At 36.6% G+C, this 24,710-nt stretch overlaps 2 protein-coding genes across 4 annotated transcripts; one reads left to right on the top strand and one right to left on the bottom strand.

Annotated features, from left to right (window-relative positions):
• Positions 1–1,333: 1,333 nt before the first annotated feature.
• On the top strand, positions 1,334–2,883 carry LOC132058088 (transcription repressor OFP14). The gene is made up of 2 exons (XM_059450653.1): positions 1,334–1,886; positions 2,250–2,883. The coding sequence occupies exons 1-2, from the start codon at positions 1,474–1,476 to the stop codon at positions 2,755–2,757; spliced, it is 921 nt and encodes a 306-aa protein (XP_059306636.1). The 5' UTR covers positions 1,334–1,473; the 3' UTR covers positions 2,758–2,883.
• Positions 2,884–3,935: 1,052 nt separating this feature from the next.
• On the bottom strand, positions 3,936–22,337 carry LOC132055470 (regulator of telomere elongation helicase 1 homolog). 3 transcript variants are annotated; one of them, XM_059447313.1, is made up of 23 exons: positions 21,995–22,337; positions 20,708–20,964; positions 20,360–20,508; positions 13,952–14,033; positions 13,724–13,871; positions 13,446–13,602; positions 13,057–13,233; positions 12,450–12,577; positions 12,262–12,307; positions 11,981–12,122; positions 11,733–11,887; positions 11,531–11,622; positions 11,343–11,450; positions 11,193–11,261; positions 10,775–10,861; positions 10,295–10,354; positions 10,073–10,188; positions 9,521–9,578; positions 9,331–9,436; positions 6,909–6,973; positions 6,229–6,813; positions 4,651–4,796; positions 3,936–4,424 (listed from the first exon to the last, which is right to left on the bottom strand). In XM_059447313.1, the coding sequence occupies exons 1-23, from the start codon at positions 22,094–22,096 to the stop codon at positions 4,319–4,321; spliced, it is 3,141 nt and encodes a 1,046-aa protein (XP_059303296.1). In that variant the 5' UTR covers positions 22,097–22,337; the 3' UTR covers positions 3,936–4,318. The 3 variants fall into 3 exon arrangements, with proteins under 3 accessions (XP_059303296.1, XP_059303295.1, XP_059303297.1); XM_059447312.1 differs by having other exon boundaries at positions 3,937–4,428; XM_059447314.1 differs by having other exon boundaries at positions 4,320–4,575; positions 21,995–22,336.
• Positions 22,338–24,710: the final 2,373 nt, after the last annotated feature.

Genomic DNA, 24,710 nt, shown 5'->3' with positions numbered 1-24,710 from the left:
TAAATTAAAATCTAATGAAAAACACTTTTGTAAAAATAAACCAAAAACATTTTAATTAATTTTAGACTAACCACGAAAGTTTAATCTCTTAAAAGAGTAACTTTCTTCTCTCTTATATTCCCATCAATACTCACTATTCCAACAATATTCTCAGTTGTTTAAAAGAGATTCTTAGACTACGACCTAAAAAATCCATAAGTTGGAAAGAAAGAAGTTTACTAAATAGTTATCTCGAAAAGGAAAAACAACAGAAATTTTAATCTTCTCTTCTATTTTTTCACATCGAATTGATTTATCGCTCTCTCTTTTTTCTTTTTTTTTGTAATAAATTGTAAAATATTACCATTAAAAATAAAAAGGATTAATACAAACTAGAAAGCATTTAGAAACCTACTAGGAAGGGCGTTGTGAACTACCAGACCTCAAACAAAAAATACTAACACGCTAGTTACACAGTCTTTGAATCAAATATTGACATCTGTGGGCTCTCTTTGAACTTCTCACCAAATCTGTCCTTTCCCTTATCTCCTTTGCTCCCTTCTTCTTGCATTGTTTGCATTTACATAGGTTATAAGAAGAATCAAGTTAAATTAAACCTTTGAATAGCAATACTAATTCGTCCGTGTTAGTTATATATAGTAACTATACATGCATAAATGTGAACAAAAAAATGTGTTTTAGTTGGAAAATTGAAACTCCAAGGTCTTTGAGATAACAGGTTCATATAAACTGAAAGCTAGTTTTACTTATGATTATTTTTGTTCTTGTTTAACTTGTACATAACTTGTAAGTAAGCGTGTAGATTTGATTTTTTTTAAATTTCATTACCTAAAATTTAGAAAGAAAATAAAAACACACACCCACAGCAATTTCAAAGATAAACTTTATAAATTCTATGTTTCAAGCTTTCAGCTTCAAGGGAATCTTGGTTATTTTTATAATAGAACCGCATAAATTTTACTTTAGTACAAAATAGAAAATTGTGATTTATTGCACTCTTAAACTCTTCCCCCAAAGGAACTATCACACCAATTTGACTCAAATTTGACCACACTTAAGTAAAATTCATCATAACTTTACACATATACATTTTCAATTAAGATAAACTTTAGAAGAAAAGATAGAATGACATTAAGTAAGATAAATTATTAAATTTGACCTATATCCCTGCAAATTTATTGTGCTCCCCTCATTTGGGCCATTGTGGCCAACATAGTGTGCAGAAAGACCTTATTGAACAAAAAAATCTTAGTACGTTTCTTCGTAATTAATAACATCCATTAAGCACTTCATTAATTAGATTAATTAATTATGTTTAAACCGTTTCATCTTTGTCATTTATATATACATTCTTCTTTCTTTTTCAGAGACAATGCATTGGTTTATGCACTTAATTTTACTTAACCTATTAATTTACGCCAATTCTCATATTTACTGATCCCTGCTTCAATTAAGTTACACACACAAAGCATAATGCCTAAGCAACTCCAAAAATCTCTTTCAGATTATCTCTCAAAGAGAAAAAATAAACCCACCCCACAACTTCAACCTTCTAATTCATCCAGTAAAACTCTCTCATCTTCTACTAGTTGGTTGCTTCGTGGTTGTAGGCACCCCAAAACGCCGTCGTTTTCTGCCGTTGATCGCAAAGATAAGCATGCACAAGGCAAAGATGATGCTGCAACACTTACAGATATTGATCATTTCCTCTTTGAGAACTTCAAATCCTTTTATTCCAAAGATGAAGATACTGAAATTGAAGCCAAAACTAGTAATGAATCCAATAACAATAGCATCATAGTGAAGAAGGGCAAGAAAGAAGATATTCTTGCTCCAAAAAATGAAGAAAATGTAGGAGGTTCGAATTCTTTGTCCGAGTCCCCAAGGTATAACTCAATTTTATTATTCATGTGCGAGTCTGATTCTTTTATTGAACCAAGCACGTGAAAATACTTTTAGATAACGAAAAGCAGTGAAATTTGAACCAGAACCTCTATCTACTTAGCTATCTTTCTGAATTATTGTGCGACAAATCCATTAAAAAAAAACTTGAATCAGTTACGAACTTTGTTGCTAATCCATTCGTAGCTAACAGATTTTTCTAAAAATTCGTCGCTAAATAAGATTAGCGATAGATTTTGTTGCTTAGCTACAGAATTTGTCCGTTGCTGATTTCTATTTTTTCAGTAGCGATATCTCATTTGATAGAATAGAGTTCTAATCAGTACTCCCAATTATATCTTCAACAGGTATGTCATCCCGCCATCAAATCTTCGCTGCTCTCGTCGGTTTTTTATGGCACGCGGATCATCAAGCTCACTAATCGAAGAAGCACGTACAAGCATGACAGTTTCTGACGACACTGGATCCACCTCTGCCATCACAACCACCACGACTAACACTGTTTCAAATGAATCATCAGCAATTAGTACCGATTGTTCAAAGGAAACAACGAATGCGGATGATTTTATTACAGTCGTTACGTATTCTCCAAGTCCATACGATGATTTCAGGCAATCGATGCAGGAGATGATGGAGGCAAGGTTGAATGATCGAGGCAAAATTAATTGGGAATTTATGGAAGAGTTATTGTTTTGTTATCTAAATTTGAATGATAAGAAATCGTACAAATACATACTTAATGCGTTTGTGGACCAGATCGTCGTTTTACGTGAAAATTCAGGCAGAGTACCGGTGATATCACGAAATGTTCGAGCATTGGATTTAGCTGGGGAATTAAACCAAGGGAATACGTAACGTAAGAAATTAGTCACAGGTTTAATTTATGTATTGATAGGGGAGGAACAATGAATTGTTATTTTTTGTTGCTTCACATGCAAACATCAATATTTATTTTTCGTCAAGTCACTTTCTTGAAAAGTTAAGTTAGCTTCTTCTTTTTTTAACTAAGGTGTTGAATTTTTCTATACGGTGAAGTGTTAAATTAGTTAAGATAATTGCAGATGTTCATAATAATTTATTAGAAACCTGAAATATATAATAAGGTAAATCCTTTGTTTATCCACTCAAGAGGCCGGGGGAATATCTAGAATTCCTTTTGTCTATTGCTCCACTCAAGTTTTAATCGTTTCCATTTATTTGCTCCACTCAAGTTTTAATTGTTTGGTACTACGAAAATATTTTTCAACTTTTCATATTTGGTTTACTTAAATGTTTTGAAAATAACTTCTTAAGAACACATTTTCCTTTTCCATCATAAGATTTCCGTCCTTTTACATTTACCTTGTGATAATCAGGAGCATTCGTGTTTCATATTCAAAGGTGAAATTCAGTTTCATATTCAGTGGTGGAATTCTTAAAGTTTATGAAAGACAAACTACAAAGGTTTTTGCACATGATGTTTTCATTAATCAAGAATAAAAATTTCGGGCTCGAAGCTCTAAAAAATAACTTCTCTCATGCCATTTCAAACTAATGATTTGCCCTTCCACCTCCATCCACCCCTTCACCACGCCCCCCAAAAGTTAGCTTGAATGTCATGTTTATCTTTTTTGGAAATTATTTTCCACTTGTTAAACACTTGAAAATGTGAGAAAATTGGTTACTTTTCCCGTAAAAGAAAAAATATCGTACCAATTACACCCTTAATCAAGAAGTGAATGTTCTACCCACCGTCGCTCATGGAAGTGAACGAACCAACAGTCGAGAGAGAAGGGTTATGCTCCTTCAACAAGTATACAAGCATAATCATCGTATAAATCTACAGCTCGTTCTCAAGCAAGTTAGGACGGACCATGCTAAGTCTATTTACATCTCAGACTAATATTAACTACAAACTAAAATTAAACATAAAAAGTACAAAAATTCTTCATATTTTCTAAATATCTGAATAATCCTCAAATGGTAATAATATCCAATGGCATTTCAAATGCATGCAAAACAAATGTATCTACCCAAAGTCCCGAACTAGAGTCACAGTCAGGCTGTACACAGTTAAGACCACATAATGGAAACAAAACGCGAGACTCCTAATGTTCGACAGGTCAAATAATAAACAACCTGTCAATTATGAGTCCAATTGTCCTCTACATAAGTTACACGTCTCCTATTTGATCCACTCTTGAGGATTAAATGACCTAAAAATCAAGTGCATATGGAGGATATTCTAGTTCATGATTGGAACTCCCAACTAAACTAGATTCCACATTAAGCTTCTATACATTTCTGCCACAACAATGGTGTTATGAAACTTGCACGCACCTCGACTTTTTCATTGGTACTACCTTCCACCAGCACACCATCATAGGTTGAATATATGAGAAGAAATCACTTGGCGTTTTTCCTTTTAAGTGTGATACTACAAGCATACCAGGCGTTCCTTGTATACTCTGTTTCTCTTCTCTTGCTCCTTGCCGAGTCCACCACATGGACCTACTATACTGGCTGGCTTTATGGCTGTGTGCCTGCCTAGGAGTGGGGAGTGAGAGTTTTCAACGGAAGACTCATTGACTATATTAGGATGACTTTACTCCTCACACGCCAGCTACTTCATGATTTCTTTTTAAATACTGATCATACAAGGAATGGTACTTCGCGGGAACATAATCCTTAAATCTGCAACATAACCAACAATTAGATTGAAATTCAGATGCTTGTAGTGGAGAAAATAGTTAACTGTAGATATCATACCTGTGAAGGAGAGGTAGTCTATCAGGAAGAGAAAATAATCTTGTTATAGATTGAAGAACTTGGCCTATTTTCATTGCTTTAGACTTGAGCGACTTCATATACCCGACGAATTCATGGTATTCTGTATCAGTAAGCTTTTCTCTGACCTGCATAGGAGATCACAGTGTAGACGCTCAACTAATAACCCCAAATTTTGTTACTTATAGATTTAAAAGTCTGACAGTTACAAAAGATAAATTCAAGCAGGAGGAAAATCTCAAGCCCAATGGAATACTGCCTTTTCTGATGAAACCATGCTTAGTAACTTATGAACAATGAGCTTGTACAAGATTAAACTAAAAAAAATTGATGTCTAGAAACTTCAATAATATAAAGAAGGGAAAAGGGTCGCATTTGCCCCTGTACTATCCGAGACTAATCAACTTTGCCCTCCTTTAAACTTTTGGTCTAATCTTGCCTCTGCTGTTACGAAGATGTCTGTTTTTTGCCCTTGACCTAACAGAGCTTCAACTTGAAGGTAAATTTAATCCATAGTCAAACGTTGAGGGGTAAATATAACCCTTTTACTTGAAAATTTTGGACACGTGGAGACCACCTATTATTTCACGCGGGAGCTCCATTAATGGCTAGGGCAAATACGAGAATTTTTCCTAACTGAAGGGGTATGAATGGAACAAAAGTTTCAAAGCAAGGCAAAGTTGCTCAATTTCGACCTTTGGACCTTTTTACCTAAAAAGAAAAGCAAACAACTCCAGAGCAGACGAAACATCAGATCATAAACATTAAAAGAATGACCTTACAAGTTCCGTTAAACAATGCTAAGCCGACTTAGCATTCATATAATTCCACTACTTCACAGTTTCAGACACTTTTCTAGATCGAAGAGGTTGTTTATTAAGTTTAAGGAAAGCCCTGAAATGCAGCTTGAGTATCAAACTTAACCGTGTTTAACCTATGCATTTGGTAAGCCTTATTTCGTCTTTGTCCAAGTGACTGGTGTATCCCAGTTTATCCATTAGTGACTGACGAAGACCCTGTTTCATACAAAAATTATTAAGTCTCCTGATATTAATCTGCATCTCCAACCAACCAAAGAAAATATTCCTAAATCACTGCCATATAAAGTGGAAATGTATTAAATTTCCTTCTGCTCCATAATTTTGTCAACTTGGTTTTTCAGCATGGTCGCATTTGTCCACTCACTCAATAGTCAATGATTACTTAATGTACCAGAATTTCAAGATACCTGTGAAACCAGAAACTGAAAAAAAAAAAATTGCAACAAGAAATAGATAAAAGATAGTGAAGTACCATGATGTTCTATGTTTTCCTATATCAATCAACAAAGTGTTTCCAAAAGAGAATCAAACAGAACAGCAAAATATCACCATAAATTAAATAACATCGGGATTTATATACAGAGGCAGCTTTTAGTTGCTCAACATCGCTGACATTAAATTGAGATAGACCAAAAGACAGAAACTCCACAACTGCGGTTAAAGCAAGAAAGACACCGTATCCAGCGCGCTAGTACACATGAAGAGGTTGATAAAGCAAGAGTAAATTTCCAGCATTTACCTGAACAAGAAAAGCAGATCCTTTCTCCTCATTATTGCAAGGTGCAGAGCAATGAATGCCATCTTCGTTTTGCAGATCAACTAACCCTGCGGTCTTTCGTGGTGTCATCTCATCTTCAAGAAGGTTTGCTCTATCTAAATTACTATTTCGTGTACTTTTTTCCTCAGAGTACTGTGACTTCTTATTCTTCAATATATAGCTAGAGTCACTCTCTGACAGCAAGTGATGGGCAACTGAGGAACGGCCAACACTATCATGAGGCTTTCGAAAATGATCTCTTTGACAATCAGGTCCTGTTAATGTTAACCGAGGCCTCTTCAGAGAACAAGGTGCAATAACATCTTTTGGTCGTTCATCAGATAATTCATGTTTCGTCAAGTCAATCATTTTCTGATTGCTAATTAGCCTGTCTTTTCGTACAGGGACCACCATATTACTTGCATGTTTTAAGGCCAGATTCTTAACTAGCTTATCTGACCTAAGAGATGATTTATTGGCAGGAAGTATGTCTTCCAGCCTGCCAGGGCTGCCTTGCTTAACTGAGGAAGACAATTGATTAGTAGAGCAAGGATCCAGTGATGAGACCTAAGTACAGAATCAAGTGAAGAAAGAAATCAGAAAAAAATGTGCATTACTGTAATATTGACTTTAAAAGATGCACTGATACTAATTTAGCATACCAGAGAGGTAAGAAGCTTATCAAAGTGAAGTTGAGACTGGGAGCTTTCTATTCTCTTTACTGTTTCTGCAAGAGAGAATAGATAATATATTTTGAAGAATAACCAGAATCGATAGGTAACAAAAATGACAATCATGTGTCATAACAATTACAAATTTAATTACCTCATTGAGGAATCATTATTTGACTCAACTTAAAAATAAAATAAAAAGTGAAAGGAGGCAGAGATACACATAATTTGACTAAATCACTGACTAGCATTTCAAAAGCATGAAAAAGAAAAGAATAAGTAGCTTCCTCTCCTTGTTTTCATTTCTATACAGTAATAACCTACACAATAAAAAGATGGTATAACTAAGTACCCAGTATTATGAGTCATCCATGAGGTTGAACTGATTTAAACGAAATTCCAGTTGAGGTGCGCTCATCCAATTATACAGAGTGGTATATGCTTATCGAGCATAGGTGAGTTACGTGATCATTATCAATTTGCAATCTTTTATAAAATAAACCAGAGTTAGTCATTAAATCTGAACAAAACTCATTTACGAAGTTTGTCTAAAAGATTCCGTCAATTGACTTATCCCATCAAAGATATTGTGTATCTACAACAAAACAAATATCATTCAATCTACTCAAGCGTACATGAAATGAGAAATCAACCGCCAATTAAGAAGGCAACGTATATTTGATGGTAATATCAGAATTTTTTTATGAACTCTACTAGGGAGCTGTCATTCACACAAAGTAGAAGGATAAAGTAGGGATTAATTAAAGAAGAGTCATGTGCACAAACACCCATTTATTAACTTAATTCTTCAGTTGAACCAAACAAATATCAATTGTTTTTCAATGCTGAAACAAACCAAAACCGAAAAACCAGACTGAACTGCTAATTTGAGTTCAGATTCTTTTTTGTTTCAATCAAATGTTCTCACCCACTCCTGTAAATAAGGGAAAAAAGCCAAATTTACCCTTATACTTTGAGAAAAGGTTTATATTTACCCCTAGTAAGTTATACTACTAGCCCGTATCCTTACGGTTAATAAAATATTAACGTTTACCCCCATCCCTAACTGTTGTCCACTGTGGCGTTACCATGTTAATTAATGAGTCCACGTCGGCTGTCCACCGTGGCAAGGGACTTCCCAATTAAAAATGTCACGTAATTAAATAACTAAATTCTCAATTTTTCATTATAATTTTTAATCTTTTTCCTTTTCTTCTTTTTCTTTCTCTTTTCCCCTACCATCCAAATCAATCCCCTTTCTCTCTGTTGCCACTACTACAGCTACCATAAATCAACTATAATCACTAAACCCCTGAAAGAATTTTTTTTTTTTTTTTTTAATATTAAATTTAACCATGAAAGAATTAAACATTTGTATTGTGAGAGAATTTTTTTCTCTTCAAATGGAAGAACATTAAATTCTTCAAAATGAAATTTAGCTTCTGATTTTAGGATATTTGTGGGAATCTTTAAAACCTCCATTGATAGGGTTTGAGAAACTTTAAGAACACGGAAATGGGTCGTACTAAAATTTCAACAGAAAAAGATGGAACCATTAACCCCAACCTTCAAACAACCTCATCTCGACAGAACACCATGGACGATTGCTTCAAAATTTTTGAAAATCAAAACAGAGGAAATGGGTTTCCCTGAATGGTGGTGTTTCGGTGTTGGAATGATGGTGTAACAAAACTTTAGGGGCGGTGGAGCTCATATGGGGGTTAGAAGCCGATTTGCCGGAGATGGTGGATTTGGACGGCGGTGGGGCATGTTGGGTCTGAAGAGAGAGACGAAAAAGAAGAAGGGAAAGATAGGTAGTGGGACCCACCAGTCAAAATTATTTCAAATTAAGAGAGGTCAAAATTATTTCAAATTAAGAGATATTATTAAGAAAAGAAGCTTGAAAATACTTGGTTATTCAACGTCCAATAGGAAATGATAAGTGTATAATTTTGAGAGATTAGGGTACCACGGTGGACAGCCGACATGGACTCATTAATTGACATGGCAACGCCACAGTGGACAGCCATTAGGGATGGGGGTAGATGTTAATATTTTATTAACAGTAAAGATACGGGCTAGTAGTATAACTTACTGGGGGTAAATATAAACCTTTTCTCAAAGTATAGGGGTAAATTTGGCCCTTTTCCCTGTAAGTAAACACGCCAAAATATCTGAACCATAACTAAACAGAAAAAATGAAACCAGTTGTCAACACAACCTTTGATCCACAGAGAACTGTCTGTATAAATCCTAAGGTATTGTCAACGAAGGACTGTTCACACAGAATGTAAGATGTGTATCATCAAATGATCTAGAATGTTCAGGGAAAATGGCATCATTAACTACGAGCAAGAGAGTGCAAGAAGCCAAAACAGGGTAATTTGATTTTCTTTAACTAGTTATGCTTTACCCTTGTCATCTGGCTGCATCAATTCTAGCTTTGTAGGGCCACGAATTCTTCCATCACGAAAAAAGCGCGTCAATGAGAAAACTACTTCCCCAAATTTGGAGTGACTCTGGACAGTCAAAAAGATAATAATTTAGAAAAATAAAAGAAAAAACAAAAAAACAGCAAAAATTACCAATTTAAACTACTCAACCTTGATATGGGGTTGTATCCAACGTGATACTTGTGACTGACGGTTGGAGTATGCGAATCTGCTCAAGACAAAGGAGAAGTTAAAGATACTTGCTTCAAAATTGACAGGTCGCTCTATGCAACAGGCAGAATGATGACCAAAATGAAGTACAGTAACTCTAATTCCGCAAGTATGCAGTGGGTGACTAATCTATTGTGAACTTCCTTTTAACAAATATAGTTGACTCATGGCAATGCCTTTAATTCCAAAAATATGAATGTTTGTATATACATTCAATATCAGAAAGAGCTTGAGCAAATCAAAACCAAGCCGTTCAACTATCTATCCTGTTTCACAGCTTTGACTAAGTTGTAAGCATGTCATATTTCATTAAAGCTTAGGCGAATATAAGCTGTCATATATTGGCACCTTTTTTCTGGTCACATGTATAAGGAAAAAAGGGGCCAATATATGACAGCAATTTGGTGAAAAGTTGGCACAGCTCACGGCCTGATTATAGGCTTTATAGCTCCAATATATGACAGCAATTTGGTCAAAAAGAGTGTTATATACCTTTCATCACAAAAAATAATTGCTCCAAAATCATGTTTATGACGAATGACACGGCCCACAGCCTGATTTACAGCCCTTGTTGCTTGTTGAGTATACCAATCTTCTCCTGTGAGGACCTGTTACATCGCTTTTTAGTATGAATATGCTCAGCCTTTAGGAAGGTGGACTACAACAAGAAACAAGCACAGAAGTAACTAAACACCTTTTCAGTTTGCCCTGTACCTTAGATCCAGTTGGTTGCAAGTTCATCTGTTGATCCAGGAATTCACGTTTCAAACGAACCTGATTCAGACATAGATGCACGAGGTTTCATTTAACATTTGTATGACCAGACAACAATGCGGAAACAACCTCTCTACCCACCATGGTAGGGTTAAGGTGTAGATTCTACCCTCCCAGACCCCACTTTGTGGGATTTCACTGGGTATGTTGTTGTTGTTGTTATGAACAGACAACAATGCGGAGGTGACAACAGACTGAGTTCAACTCATTTTTTTAATATATTTGGATCAACAAAATTACCACAAACCAAATGATATCAGGAAAGAAGCTAAATTAGAAACATTAGTTGTTGAAGATGATATGTTACGATGCAAAGTGACTGAGATGTAAGTTTTTGATAAAACAAAAACTAAGAGACTTGAATCAGTGAACAACTCCAACGAGAAAATCGATACAATAGCAGTGAGTATCTTCACAAACCTTAGGATCAGTCATTGTGGCAAAGGGGATGCCGGTGATCACAACGGCTCTACCAGCATGGTCAGTAAAATCCAGCCCCTCACTCACCTATGTACCAATCAACCAATAATGAGGAAACATGATCAAGGGGTGCCATTTATAACACTATTATCAATGATCTAGGATAACCTGAATGTATACCATTATATAAGAACTTAGGAACCTATGGGCAGTTAGGCACTACATTTTTACATTTAAACATTTAATATAATTGGTTGGTCAATAATCCATTTGACACGTCTTTTATGAGATACCCAGTTGTATGCTTCATCTTATGTAGTAGCAAATAACTTAAATAATACCATGAGCTTGTATTAAACATCCAAAACTAAACAGATAATTCTGAAGAGCTAAGAAACATTTTTAGAGTAGAACCTACTTTTCCACGACAGACTGCAAAAAACACAGCCCCAGATGCTGATTTGTCCTTTAACTTGGTCATATAGTCCTGTCGAGGCGCAACATATCTGAGTCAAATACAGACAACACATCATGGATAAAAGAAAAGTTACTAAATTGTATGGCGTACTTCAATTGCCATTGGAAAAAGAGAAGATTGTCTCGGTTCAACAACAGGCAGCTTGTGTTTGCATATCCTTTCCCATATTGTGCTTGAATCCAATGAGTTTGAATGCCCCTGAAAATTTATAGCCCAACATTAGGCTCACAGAACCAATGCCAAGCAGATGTCCGTTTTCAGATGTTCTAGATCCTTACCAAAGTTTTCCAGCAGCCAATGCATTGCTCCAAAATGTAATATGAAGCAAAAAATACAAGAAGTCCATCTGGTACAACGCGAGCGAAATTGACTGAAGCATAAAATCAGAAAGAATAATCTCCATCAAAAACATTATTGGGAAAAATCATCAGTATTTCGCAGTTAAGCATACACCACACTCCAGCATCACATTCCACGTACCAATGGCATTCCCAAGCTCTTGTTTGTATTCAATTGTATCACGTGTCCTATATGATGAGTTGAATGTATAACCAGAAGGGCCCACGGGTACAACACCAGCCCATATCTGATTGTCTGATATAACATGAGGGTTCTCTAAACGAACTGGAAAATCTCTACAAGCAGCAGAAAGGAAAAGAGATAAGAAACCAAAGTCCATGCCAGAACAAAAATGTAAGTAAAAACATTTTGGGATAAAATGGACTTACAACTTCAATTCCTCAGCAAATGAATCCATTGGAGATAATGTGCCAGAAGTCAAAATGATAGATCCAACACCTAATCTGGAGAACTGCTCCATTGCAATACCTGGATTGAAACACCACCAACTCAGTGTCCTAGATGCCTTGCCTGCAGCACAAAATCAATGATTAAAAATATGGATGGGGAAGGAGGAGGGTTAATGGTTAAGGAAAAAAAACTATCGAGAACATAAGTATCCCAACAACTGATGCTATTTTAGCACTAAGCCAAAGAGAAACTTGGCTACCTTTAAGGGAATCTATGCCACTTCCTTGAACTTCCTGAACATGAACCTGATAAGACATGAAACAACTTCAATCAGACAACTGACTGCGAATCAGGATTTAGTACAATCATGCAAGTCCCCAACAAAATCATTCTTCAGCCTGCCAACAAAAAAAAAAAAAAAACAGGCAACATAATCTCCAAACTTACACGATAGTACTGGGCATGAGGGTTCCCATCATCTCTGAAAATCTGTTGTAGAATGTCACCCATGCTTTCCAATCTGCAGACTGTGCTTTTTGACTTGTTTGTTTTTCCATCTTCAGTAGTGTTTGCATCTGATTAAAGGAGAAAGAGTACAGTGATTTCAAATGGAGAAGCACCGTATAAAGCTAAAAAAAATTATAAAACGCTATTCACCCCTTTTTCTGCCCCCCTTCCCATTTCATGAAACACATTTCCTATTTTTTAATAAGTGAATTCCATTGCACAAAAGGGGGTTAAACCTTGGTATACAAAGATGTACATTTAGCGTCTAACACAATTCTAATTTTGCACATCATAAACATTAAGCAAACTTTCTCAAAACATATACAATTTAGATAAGATTATATGTTTTCCGCACGAAACCAACTTCCTAACCAAATCTCAACTCTAGTTTAACAATTTTCGACCAATAAATCTGAAATGAATGAATCAAAAGCAAAGTTATTAATCTTCCTGCCAAGTTCAACAGTGACGCAGACAAACCTTTCATCCAAAGTAGATCTGATAAAAGTTAAATTACATTCAGAGGGTCAAGGCAGTAAGAACTCACCTTCTTCAAGAAGTACAGTTGCTTCCTCAATTATATCAATGAGCATGTTGGCAGTTTTCTGTGTGATATTTAGATCAGCAAGAAACTCATAAATGTATGGTCCAGGCTTCGTGAAACCCAACTCTTTTGAATTAATGGGCACTTCAGCAATTTTTTTCTCAAGCTTCAAAAGAAGTGCTGCATGAGATGCACACTGTTAAAGAGTGTGCGGCACCCATATACTATCTCAGATACAAAGGAGATGAACAAGTAAATTTAGTATGAAATGACTGAGGGGAACAAACACAGCAAATCAAAGTAAGAGGCATTGAACTATACGCTCAATACCCATGAATTAAAACACGACAAATGCATCTATCATAATTTCATTCAACAATTAACGAATTTACCTCGGAGAATAGCGAAGTTATCTGGATTACATGATTTGTCACTTGACATCTCCCTCCTTGCTATCGAAAGGTCTATACAATTTTTAGCTTCAGATATGCAAGCTGTCAGAAGGCCAGAAGTAAGGTCAAAAGAGGCTGCGTCAGCACACAAGCTTTCCTGGTCAAACATAGAAAACCGTTATAAAAATTAGAATTGAATCTTGAATTGCAACAGAAGAATGATGCAAAGGTGAGCATTCTAAGAAAATACTGATGCAACGGTTTAAGGTGCAATTTACCAAGTTATGAGCTTCATCAAATATAAGTATACTGTTTGTCCACTGAATGTTCAAAGATTTTCTGTATCCGCGGTCAATAAGATAATTGTAAGGCGCAAATAATATGTCCACTGTCTTATGAAGTTCTCGTGATAAATAATACGGGCACCTATAAAAAAAAAAAAAAAAAACAGAAGTGAGTTCAGTTATATTATCAGCATTAAATGACAACTCACAAGAAAAACCTACGGGCCACTGCTTCTTCCAATGTTGACCAAATCTTCTATGTCAATAGGCTCCTCTCCAAGACTAGGATTAATCTTCATGAACTCTGTATATAATAAGACAGCATAAGCAGTCATAATTCACCAAGCACAGTAAAGACAAAAAGAAAGTCATAAGCTTAGATACACAATCACCTTTTATATTTTTGTATTAGATCGGCAGAAAACAAAAGAAAGTCATAAGCTAGATACACAATCATCTTTTATATTTTTTTTTGATGAAGCACAATCATCTTTTATATTTTCTTCAAAGATATCTGCCTAAACATTCAAAGTACAGATGCTTACTCTCCTTATCAGAGTTTATACACAGATGATGCAACAATATAAGGACCACCTAAGATAAATTAATAACTGAGTCTGAGTCTATCTGAATAATTTATGATCAAGCAAAAAAAGCAAGTGCGTAGTGACTAGCTTTTATGAGGTCTCAATAAGTCCAATCATTATATATTTGGATATACATACTTACTCAGTATTAAAAGTGCTTGTTACAACACCTTTATTAACTAGAAATGTAAATAAGTTCCTAGCCCTATCATGTATACCACGTGTTTCACCAAGTAAATTTGCATCTTTGCTTGTTTGTTCTCCAATAAATTAAAAGCATAAAGTGGTCTTATAAGCGTAAATTTAGAAGTAATATAAATTATAAAATGCAAGAGTAATAGCAACAGAGGTTCAGAAATGGATAAATAAAGAGAAGTTATTCTGATATTTTAATAATAGAGAGACACAAGCATCTCATATCTCTTAGAACAATCTGTCTGCATACAATAGATAGTTACCATACCATCCTACATTACTAAGATGCATTATTTATATAATAGGATGACCCATAACTACTAAACTACATTTATGATAGGAACATATAACTTCTAGTAACTGTAAGAAACTGCCTAGCAGATAACTTTCAGTAACTTATTAAGTAACTGCTCAATCCTCCTGGATTTCTATATTTCTTTGCTTCTTCCTCCTTGAATAAGTATGAAATATGCGTGGCTTATCAGTACACCCCTCCTGGAAAGACGACTTGTCCTCAAGGCGAAAATCTGAAACTGGGCAGCTAACAAGTCATAATTTTCCCAGCTAGCTTCTTCGAGAGGTCGACTAACCCATTGAATCAGCAACTCAAGTTGAGGATGGGCTGTTGGTGGTCTCCAACGATGATCTAGCACCTGTGCAGGGAGAGAATGAGCTCGCCCTCATCATTTAATGGTAGTTCCGGCGGCTGGGAAGGAATTTCAGAACCAAGGGCAGGCCTTAAGAGAGAAACATGGAAGATCGGATGGATTTTGGAACTGGCTGGAAGTTCAAGCTCATAGGATACAGGTCCCACTTTACGAATGACTTTGTAAGGGCCAAAGAAACGAGGGGACAGTTTCTGAAATGGACGGTTGGCCAAGGACTTTTGGCGATATGGCTGAAGACGTAAAAGGACAGCATCGCCAACATTAAAAGAGAGATCTCTGCGTTTAGAATCAGCCTGTGCTTTCATCCTAGATTGGGCTTTCGAAGGTTGTCCTTCATAAGTTTCAGCATAGCATCTCTAGTCAACATCTGTTCTTCAAGGTCAGCAATATTGGTGTCGCCACGATGATAAGGATGCAGCGGCGGGGGATCACGTCCATACACAATCTTGAATGGAGAATAACCGGTAGATGTGTGAAACCGGGTATTGAAGGAATATTCAGCCCAAGCAAGAAACTTACTCCATTGGCGAGGCTGGTCATGAGCAAAGCAGCGCAAGTATGCCTCTAAACAACGATTGACAACCTCGGTTTGGCCATCAGATTGAGGATGATAGGAAGTGCCCATGCGAAGGCGAGTATTACTGAGGCGAAAGAGCTCCTGCCAAAAAGCACTAAGGAAAACAACATCACGATCAGACAAAATTGAACGTGGGATGCCATGATGCCGGATAATTTCCTTGCAAAAGAGGCCAGCAACAGATTTAGCAGTAAATGGGTGAGATAAGCCAATGAAATGACTGTATTTACTGAAACGATCCACTACCACCAATACTGAATCAAATCCACCAGATTTTGGAAGGCCGACAATGAAATCTAGTGAAATATCTTCCCAAACGCGCTGGGAATAGGAAGAGGTTGTAGAAGACCGGCTGGAGCAAGTGTCTGATACTTATTTTTTTGGCATATCAAACAATGTTGGACATAGTGCTTGACATCTTTCTTCAAATGGGGCCAATAAAAACTCTGGGAAACCCGTTTAAGAGTTTTAAGAAACCACCATGTCCTCCAACATGAGAATCATGAACCTCAGCTAATATCTTAGCTTTAAGAAAAGAATCATCAGGAATGACCAGTCGGGACTTGTAGTATAAAAGATTAGATGATATCTGAAAGTCCAGAAAGTGGGATCATCAAGCTTCTGTAAAGAAGTTCCTTTGTATAAGGATCTGATTGCAACTTGGCACAAATTTCCAATCCATGGAAATAGACCACCAAAGCCAAAAGACTGGCAGAATGTGGCCTGCGAGAAAGAGCATCTGCTCCTATATTTTCACGCCCAGGCTTATGAATGATAGTGAAGTAGAAGCTTCAACAAAGGCGTTGTTGTTCGGCTGTGGTAATCCGCTGATCCAATAAGAATTTCAGACTATAATGATCAGTTTTCACAAAAAAATGATGCCCCAATAAATAATGTTTCCATTTCTGTAAAGCCAACACCAAGGCTAAGAGTTCCCTGTCATAGGCGGATTTGATTCTGTTAGAAAAAGACAAGCCTTTGCTGAAGTATGCGATGGGATGATCCTTCTGTAACAAAATGGCACCAATTGACCAATTCCTGTTGTAGAAGCATCACATTCCACCGTAAAAGGTTGAGTAAAATCTGGAAGACATAAAACAGGAACTGAAATCAAAGCTTCCTTTAACTGGTGGAAAGCATCAGTAGCATCATCATTCCAATGAAATGCATCCTTCTTAGTCAAGTGAGCCAACATGCCATAATGACGCACAAAGCGTCGGTAATACCCAGTTAAACCCAAAAACCCACGTAGCTCCTTTATAGATTTAGGTAACGGCCATTCCAAGACAGCAGCAACCTTTTCAGGATCAACCCACACCGTCACTTGATACTGTATGACCCAGAAACCCGATTTGTGGTTGGTCAAATAAACATTTCTTTGGATTGGCATAGTAAGAATGGCTAGACAAAGGCTAAGGGTTGTCCGAAGATGCTCATAATGTTGCTGGGAGTTAGGACTGTAGACTAGAATATCATCAAAGAAGACAAGGATGAATTTGCGCAAGTGGGGGCGGAAAAGATCATTCATGGCGGCTTGAAATGTGGACGGAGCATTAGTCAAACCAAAAGGCATGACAACATACTCATACTGGCCAGAATGAGTGCGAAAAGCAGTTTTAGAAATATCGGAAGGATTGACATGAATTTGGTGGTATCCAGAACGCAAGTCTATCTTAGAAAATATGGTTGACCCATGGAGTTCGTCAAGTAGTTCATCGATGTTGGGTATAGGGTATTTATCTGGGATGGTGATCTGATTAAGGCTACGGTAATCGACACACATACGCCAGCTACCATCTTTTTTTTTTTCTTAACTAACAGGACTGGACTCGCAAATGGACTGGAACTTGGACGAATAAAACCAGATTGCAACAGAATAGAGACTTGTTTTTCAATTTCAGTTTTTTGGGAGAAAGGATACCGATATGGACGTAAATTAGGGTTTTGAATTTGGAAGCAAAGGGATAGAATGAGTGAATTGACGAAAAGGGGGCAGGGAATTGGGTTCTGAAAAGACATCATTAAACTCATTAAGGAGTTGTTGTATCATATGCGAAGTAGGATGTCACCTGAATATTCGGTTGTGGCCACCAAGGATTGAAAGGACAGTGTTTTCTGAGCAACTCCTTGCAACTTGTAATTTTTTCCATCTAATTGGAAGATTAGAAACATCTCATTCCAATTAGCTTGTATTGTGTTTAAGGAAGCCAACCATTTTATGCCCAACACAATGTCTGCTCCAATGAGAAAAAGGAAAAAAAATCTTGTGTGATGACCAACTGAGGAAATTCGACTGACAAGTCCTTGCAAATTCGATTGCATTTGATAATGTCACGATTTCCAATTTGGACACCGAAGGTGGGAACATGCTGGACTGCCAATCCAAGTTCCGCGACAAGTTCTTCAGCCACAAAATTATGCGTAGAGCCGCTGTCAACCAACATCAGCACTTTACGCCCACAAAGAGTGCCCTGAAGTTTCAAAGTTGAAGCAGATTCTTTGCCCAAAATTGCATGAAAGGAGATTTCTGCCAAATCAGTTGGGGGTATGTCGTCATTCTGTTTACCTTCAACATTTTGCACATCGTTCTCCTCTTCCAGTAACTCCAAATGTGCAAAAGTCCCAGGTTTGCAACGATGACCAGGGCTAAACTTGTCTCCACAACGGTAGCATAGGCCTTTTTCTCGCCGAATTTGTTGTTCAGAATTCAATTGGCGAGTGTTTGGAAGTGATGGTTGTTGGAAAGGACGTGTAACTGGTTGGCGGGATGATTGAAAATTAAACGATTCTCGAGCCGCTGGAGAGGAAGTCCCAATTGATGAAGGTCTTGATACAGAAGGCCAAGCGGTAACCTTACTGGACCGATTTGGTCCCAGTTTTCCTTCATATTCTAAAGCCAGACTCATTGCCTTATATACAGATCGAGGCTTGTGAATCCTAACGTCCACACGAAGGTCTTCTTTGAGCCCACTAAGGAAAACTCCAAGCAAACAGTGTTCTGGCCAATTTTGCACACGTGCTGCTCGTTTTGCAAATTCCTGCCTATACTCAAACACCGATCCAGTCTGTTGGATACTACACAAATGCTCATCTGGATTTTGAAATTCAGCGGGTCCATAATTTTCTTGCATAACTTTCACCAACTCAGAATAAATGGTTCTTTCGCTGTTGATCCAAGCAAAAAGATCCAATGCATCTCCTTCCAAAGACATTGAAGCCACATCAACCTTGCAATCATCAGGTGTTTGATAATATTGAAAATACTTTTCTGCTTTCAGAATCCAACCTCGAGGATCTCCTCCCTCATACTTCGGAAATTCCATCTTTGTGTGCGAACGCCGATAAGTCTCTGGATGCCTCCAAGTGCTATCGACCTCACCCTCTTCCGGTAAAACTTTAGATTTTCCTTGCTGATTCTGACTGTTTTGCGCTTTTAATGCAGCAACATCTGCAGCCAAAGCATCTATGGCTTCCAATTTCGCTGCTATAGTGGTCAATTGTTGACCGATCTGATCATTAGTCGACATGATGGGTTCGCTGGTTGAAGCGTTGGTCCGTGTGTTAACCATGGCAGATCTTACTGCTCTGATACCAATAATAGCACAGAGGTTCAGAAATGGATAAATAAAGAGAAGTTATTCTGATATTTTAATAATAGAGAGACACAAGCATCTCATATCTCTTAGAACAATCTGTCTGCATACAATAGATAGTTACCATACCATCCTACATTACTAAGATGCATTATTTATATAATAGGATGACCCATAACTACTAAACTACATTTATGATAGGAACATATAACTTCTAGTAACTGTAAGAAACTGCCTAGCAGATAACTTTCAGTAACTTATTAAGTAACTACTCAATCCTCCTGGATTTCTATATTTCTTTGCTTCTTCCTCCTTGAATAAGTATGAAATATACGTGGCTTATCAAAGAGACGCCGGGATGACATTGAAGACTCATCACTCTGTGCAAAACCAGTTTTAGCTTTCAGAATAATTGCTTAAATATTCTTTGTGAACTCAAGACAAGAAATCAACAAATATTTGGACTTTTACTTTTTTTTTCCTTCCTTTATCTTTTTTTTTTTTTTTTTAGAACAGTAGTGTCTATGCCAGTTTGCATGCATCTTGGGGTACCTGTTACCTCCCACCAGCAAAGGTACTGGCTAACTCTATCCACCAAGGCTTAGGAAAATAGAAAGAAATCACCTAGTATTTTTTGTAGTTGTTGGGATTTAACCTTAGTTGCCCACAGACTTCTCAATTTCATTGACCATTAGGTCTCGGATGTTGTATATGGTCTTTTATCTTCTATTTACATGATTCAATTGGAATTGAGAAGGGATGTGGGTCAGCAAAAGGAGAGCATAAAATTTTGAACTGAACCATGCAGGTAAATGTACTTTCTAATGAAATAAAGAGCACAATAACCTCCCTTAGGAGAAGAATAAACCTGGGGATGAGGGAGAGGGAATGCGGGAGGACTGAAGCATAACCGGCATCAAAGGAACATTTATAAGTGAATCAATATAACCAAAAACAGTATCCAGCTCAACCATGAAGACTTTGAGTACAAGTTTATATGCTTAATATACCTGCAACGCGAGAAAAATGGGCACAATAACGCTTTTTGCGCTTTTTACAAAGTGCATGGCAGGCATTTGTCTGTGTTTTTCCGCGCAGCAGACTCACTTCTTCATGAATGCAGAGTTGTTCCCGAGACCCTAAGACAACCATTTTGGGCCTATATATCACATTATATAAACAGAATCAGATACTTTATGGCTTATGTAGATGTAAAGTATTGCAAATAAGAAATCATTTTAACAACATGCTGCCACTGAACTAGGACACTATTTGAAAGACTCAATAATATGCTAACAACAGTAAAACATAGTGCTAATGCCAGATTGTCCAATAATGCAATTACAATTTGACTCTACCTATAATTGGTCCTCTTTAACTCTTTCACCACTTGTCGAATTTGGCTATGCGTGCGCGATGCATATACAATACACGGTAATGTTGAAGATTCAGATTGAGAAGACTCCTCAGACTGCTGGCTACTGGTAATACGGTCTCTAATTCCACTCTTCCGGACTGAGAAACCCCCCAAACTCTTCCTCCAAGCCAATGTGGCACAAAGAAGACACAAGGTCTTCCCTGTCCCAGTTGGACTCTCAAGCAACGCATTACATCTCTGTCGCATCACAAAGCATTCATTGAATAAAACAGGAAACTTTTCAGACTACACGAGAAAGAAAAAAAGGAATACAGACATGTAAACAAAGGTGATATGTATTCTAGAACATATGTTGCTTCTACTCTTCAGGAAAAATTTAGTTGCGCAGCTGCTATGAAAATACTGTGCTGATGAGACCATGGAGTGGCGGAGCCATAGCTAAGGAAGGCGGTTCAGCTAAAACCTCTTCGTTGCTAAAGCATACGCAAAAGGAGATGAGGGAAGTTTTCATTGTAGTGGAAAAGGTAGTTCAAAAATTTCTTTAGGTCGCGGTTCGAAATTTATCGAAATTTTTGAATCCCCTTGTCAAAATCAGTAGCTCCACCACTAGGACCGCGTGTGATTATCAAGAAAGTACAACAAGAAGGGTAATTTTCCTTATTCCCAAAGTATCTAATGTCAAATGGTCACTAGTTGAAACATTAACTCACTAAAACTTCAAAATTCTGCAGAAAAAACTTCTTCTTTCACAAGCAATCAAAATAATCTAGAAGTTTCATGATTGTTAACTTCAATCACTAATTTCCAAGCATCAGCTGAATATGCTCTACACCAAGGATCAAGAAAATTCACCTTTTTTTGAAACAGGTAACATATCAAGAAAATTCACCTTAGTTCATCAATATAAATAAAAGGCATAACAACTCAACTTTACCGGGGAAAAAAAAACAGTGGATTAACGATAAAATAGTATCAAAAACCTAAATCTTTTAAAATCAATGAATGATGAAGAAAGACATAATACATTTTGAAGGAACTGAAATCTAGAAGCTTCGCGATTGCTAACTTGAACTACTAATTTCTAAGCTATCAGCTGATTATGGTCTATAAGAAAATTCAACTTTATTTATCAATGAATTAAAAACTTCAACCTTACAGAAGAAAAAAAAAACAGCTAATTAATAAAGTTGTATCAAAAACCTAATTATTCATTTATTTAATTTATTTATTTTTTAAAAAAAAGCAATGAAGGAAGACATAATAATACATTTTGAAGCGACTGAATGACTTTATCCATGTATTCAATCTGGCAATCGTAAGCTTCGTAAGGAAAATCAACATCGATTCCCCTAATTCTGTAAGTAGGCATCTTAGCTTTGACTGAAGAGTATTTTTGGTTCTGACGAACCCTAGGACTGCATAATCACATTGCAAGACCTTTGAGATTTTCCCGCCATATTCTTGAGCCTTCAGGATCAAATACGGCGTCGTTTGATTTTGTTGAATCAACGGTAGGATTAACTTTTTAATTGTCAGCTTTACGTGGCAATCGGCGGTGCAATCAACACATTAATAATCAATGTTTTAAAAGGCGTTTTTTGGGCGACCCCGGGACGAGGCGTAAGCTCCAACCTTTCGGGCGTTCGTCTAGGCATAGGCCCTTACCTTTTGGGCATTCATTTGGGGCATAATTCTGATAACTTTTTCAAATTTGAGCCAAAAAACTTAATAAATCTTTTTTTGACTATGAAAGTGATTTGTATGCCTCTTTTGAAAATCTTCTTTGGACGTATGTCTCTTTTAAAAAAAATCTTTTGAACATGCTCTTTCAAACGGTTTTTATGAACTTTTTTGTTGTAGTTTGTGTGCGTGAGGGACAAGCCCACAATAAACCTTGTTTGTACTATATTATATATACGTACTGTTATATCCCGTAATTTTATATGTCGAGTTATTGGTAAAAGAATCGACTCAAGTTAAAGTGGATCATTTTAGTACGAAATAGAAATCTTTAATTTCCGATCTCTATCGGGAAATGAATTGTTTATAAATTTTACTTGTGTAAAATATTAATGGAAGTTGGGATTAATTTACCATGATTAAATTATTAGTGGGGATTAACAATTTAATTAGTCATTAATCAAGTCACTAGTGCACTAAGTGGGCCCACCAAGACATGTGGCCAAATTTAATTGGCTCAATCCTTGAGTGGGACACTTGTCACTCTTAGGGCTGCCTATATAAGGAAAAATCTGATGCTTTAGAGTCATTTTTTTTTTTTCACCTTCTTCAAGTAGCAAAAAAAACCCTTGAGAAACATAGAGAGCTCACGGCTATGGTGGAAAAAAAATCCAAGTCCACCAAGCTTGGTTCAATTAATTTTTCCATGGTGTTCTAAATCAAATGGAGGTCTTTGGGAACATGAATTGGTCCTTGAGAGCAGCAAGAGTGGTCTTCAATTGAAGCCATTAAATTCACAAATTAAGGAGCAACTTGCTAAGGTAAGAGTTGATTATTTTTCCATATGTTTTAGGGCGAATTTGCTTGTGTTGTGGATGGTTTGAATGTGTTATGGTGAGTATAAATGAAAGAAAATCATGAAATTATGTATCTTGATATTGAAGCATGGTTGAAGCCACGAAATTATGTAGCTTGATGTTGCAACATAGTTGTAACTTGGTAACATAAATTGTACGAATGTTGGAATGTTGTTGGATGGCGTAGGGGCTGTTTTAATTGAAATTTGCTGAACTGATTTGAGCTAATATTTTTGTTGTTGTAATCATGGATTATGGGATGAGAATGAAGGAATCTAATGGTTAAAGTTGGAGTTAAAATTGTTGTGAGTTGATGTAAGAATTATAGAGACAATAATGTGATTTACTTGCATATGAATGGATGATGTTGTCGTGTGGCTGCGTTGTATTTCCTGAAATTTGCGGAAATATTGCATGAAATAATGTATAAGAAGTTGTGTCTATCGTAGGTGTTCATTAGAATTTCGGGCATCGTTATGTTATAGTTTGGGGCTATTTTCGGAAAAATTGGAGGGATTGTTGGATTGTTAGAAATATTTGTAACTTGTTTGGAATGTCCTTGAACATTGTTGGTATGGGTTCGGGTTGATATTTGAATGTATAAGCATTGATGTTGGCTTGAATGCAAGCCGTTGAACGGTATATCTTAAAGGTTGTTGAATGTTGTGAAAGAGAGTTATTAATGTTATATTGCCTTTCGGATTGGTCATTGGAGTTGCTAGTTGGTTATTGTTGTTGTTGTTGTTGATTTTCGAGTTAAACTATGAGTGGGAAATGTTGCCCAAATTTCGTAGAATTTAATGCTAATTTGGAAATTAAATGCCTAAATGCCTAAGTACCTATAGCTAATGGCATATTATGACATATTTGTAGACATTGAGGCACCCGAGGCGTAGGTGAGTTTGCTTGAGTTTGGACTAGCTTTGATTCGAGGTATGTAAAGCGACCTTTCCTTCATTGGCATGTCTTAGTATATATAGGCTACGATACGAGCCTCGAGGAAATTCCATTCTCACAATCCGAGCAAGTTTATGACTCTTATTTGTTTCTTGGAATTCATATGTTTGGTAATGAAATATAGGCCTTGAGGTTCTTAAAAGTTGCATAACACTTTGTTTACAAAAGAACTATTCAAAAAAATTTCGAAATTTCGAATGTTCGTATCTTTCACAAAAAGGCTCGGATTGCTCGATATGTATGTAGTAGTTCGTATGATGTATGAAGTATGTTTCATCGGTAGGTCCGGTCAATACCCTTCCGTGGGTCCCGTGACTTTTCTTTATGTAATTCGCAGAACTTTGAAAAAGTTTGTTATAACTATTGTTTTGATTTGCAAGTATGATCATTTTACTTATGCTTCGAGTCTAAGATAATGATTTTATGCATTTGGTTACTCACTACTCAGCTCGTGCATTTTGTTATATCTTTCGCCGAGGGCATTGCCGT

Source organism: Lycium ferocissimum, chromosome 5, assembly GCF_029784015.1.
Source record: "Lycium ferocissimum isolate CSIRO_LF1 chromosome 5, AGI_CSIRO_Lferr_CH_V1, whole genome shotgun sequence".
NCBI lineage: Eukaryota > Viridiplantae > Streptophyta > Magnoliopsida > Solanales > Solanaceae > Lycium > Lycium ferocissimum.
The sequence above is the reverse complement of the archived record's forward strand: the minus strand, read 5'-3'. Positions and strand labels throughout refer to the sequence as shown.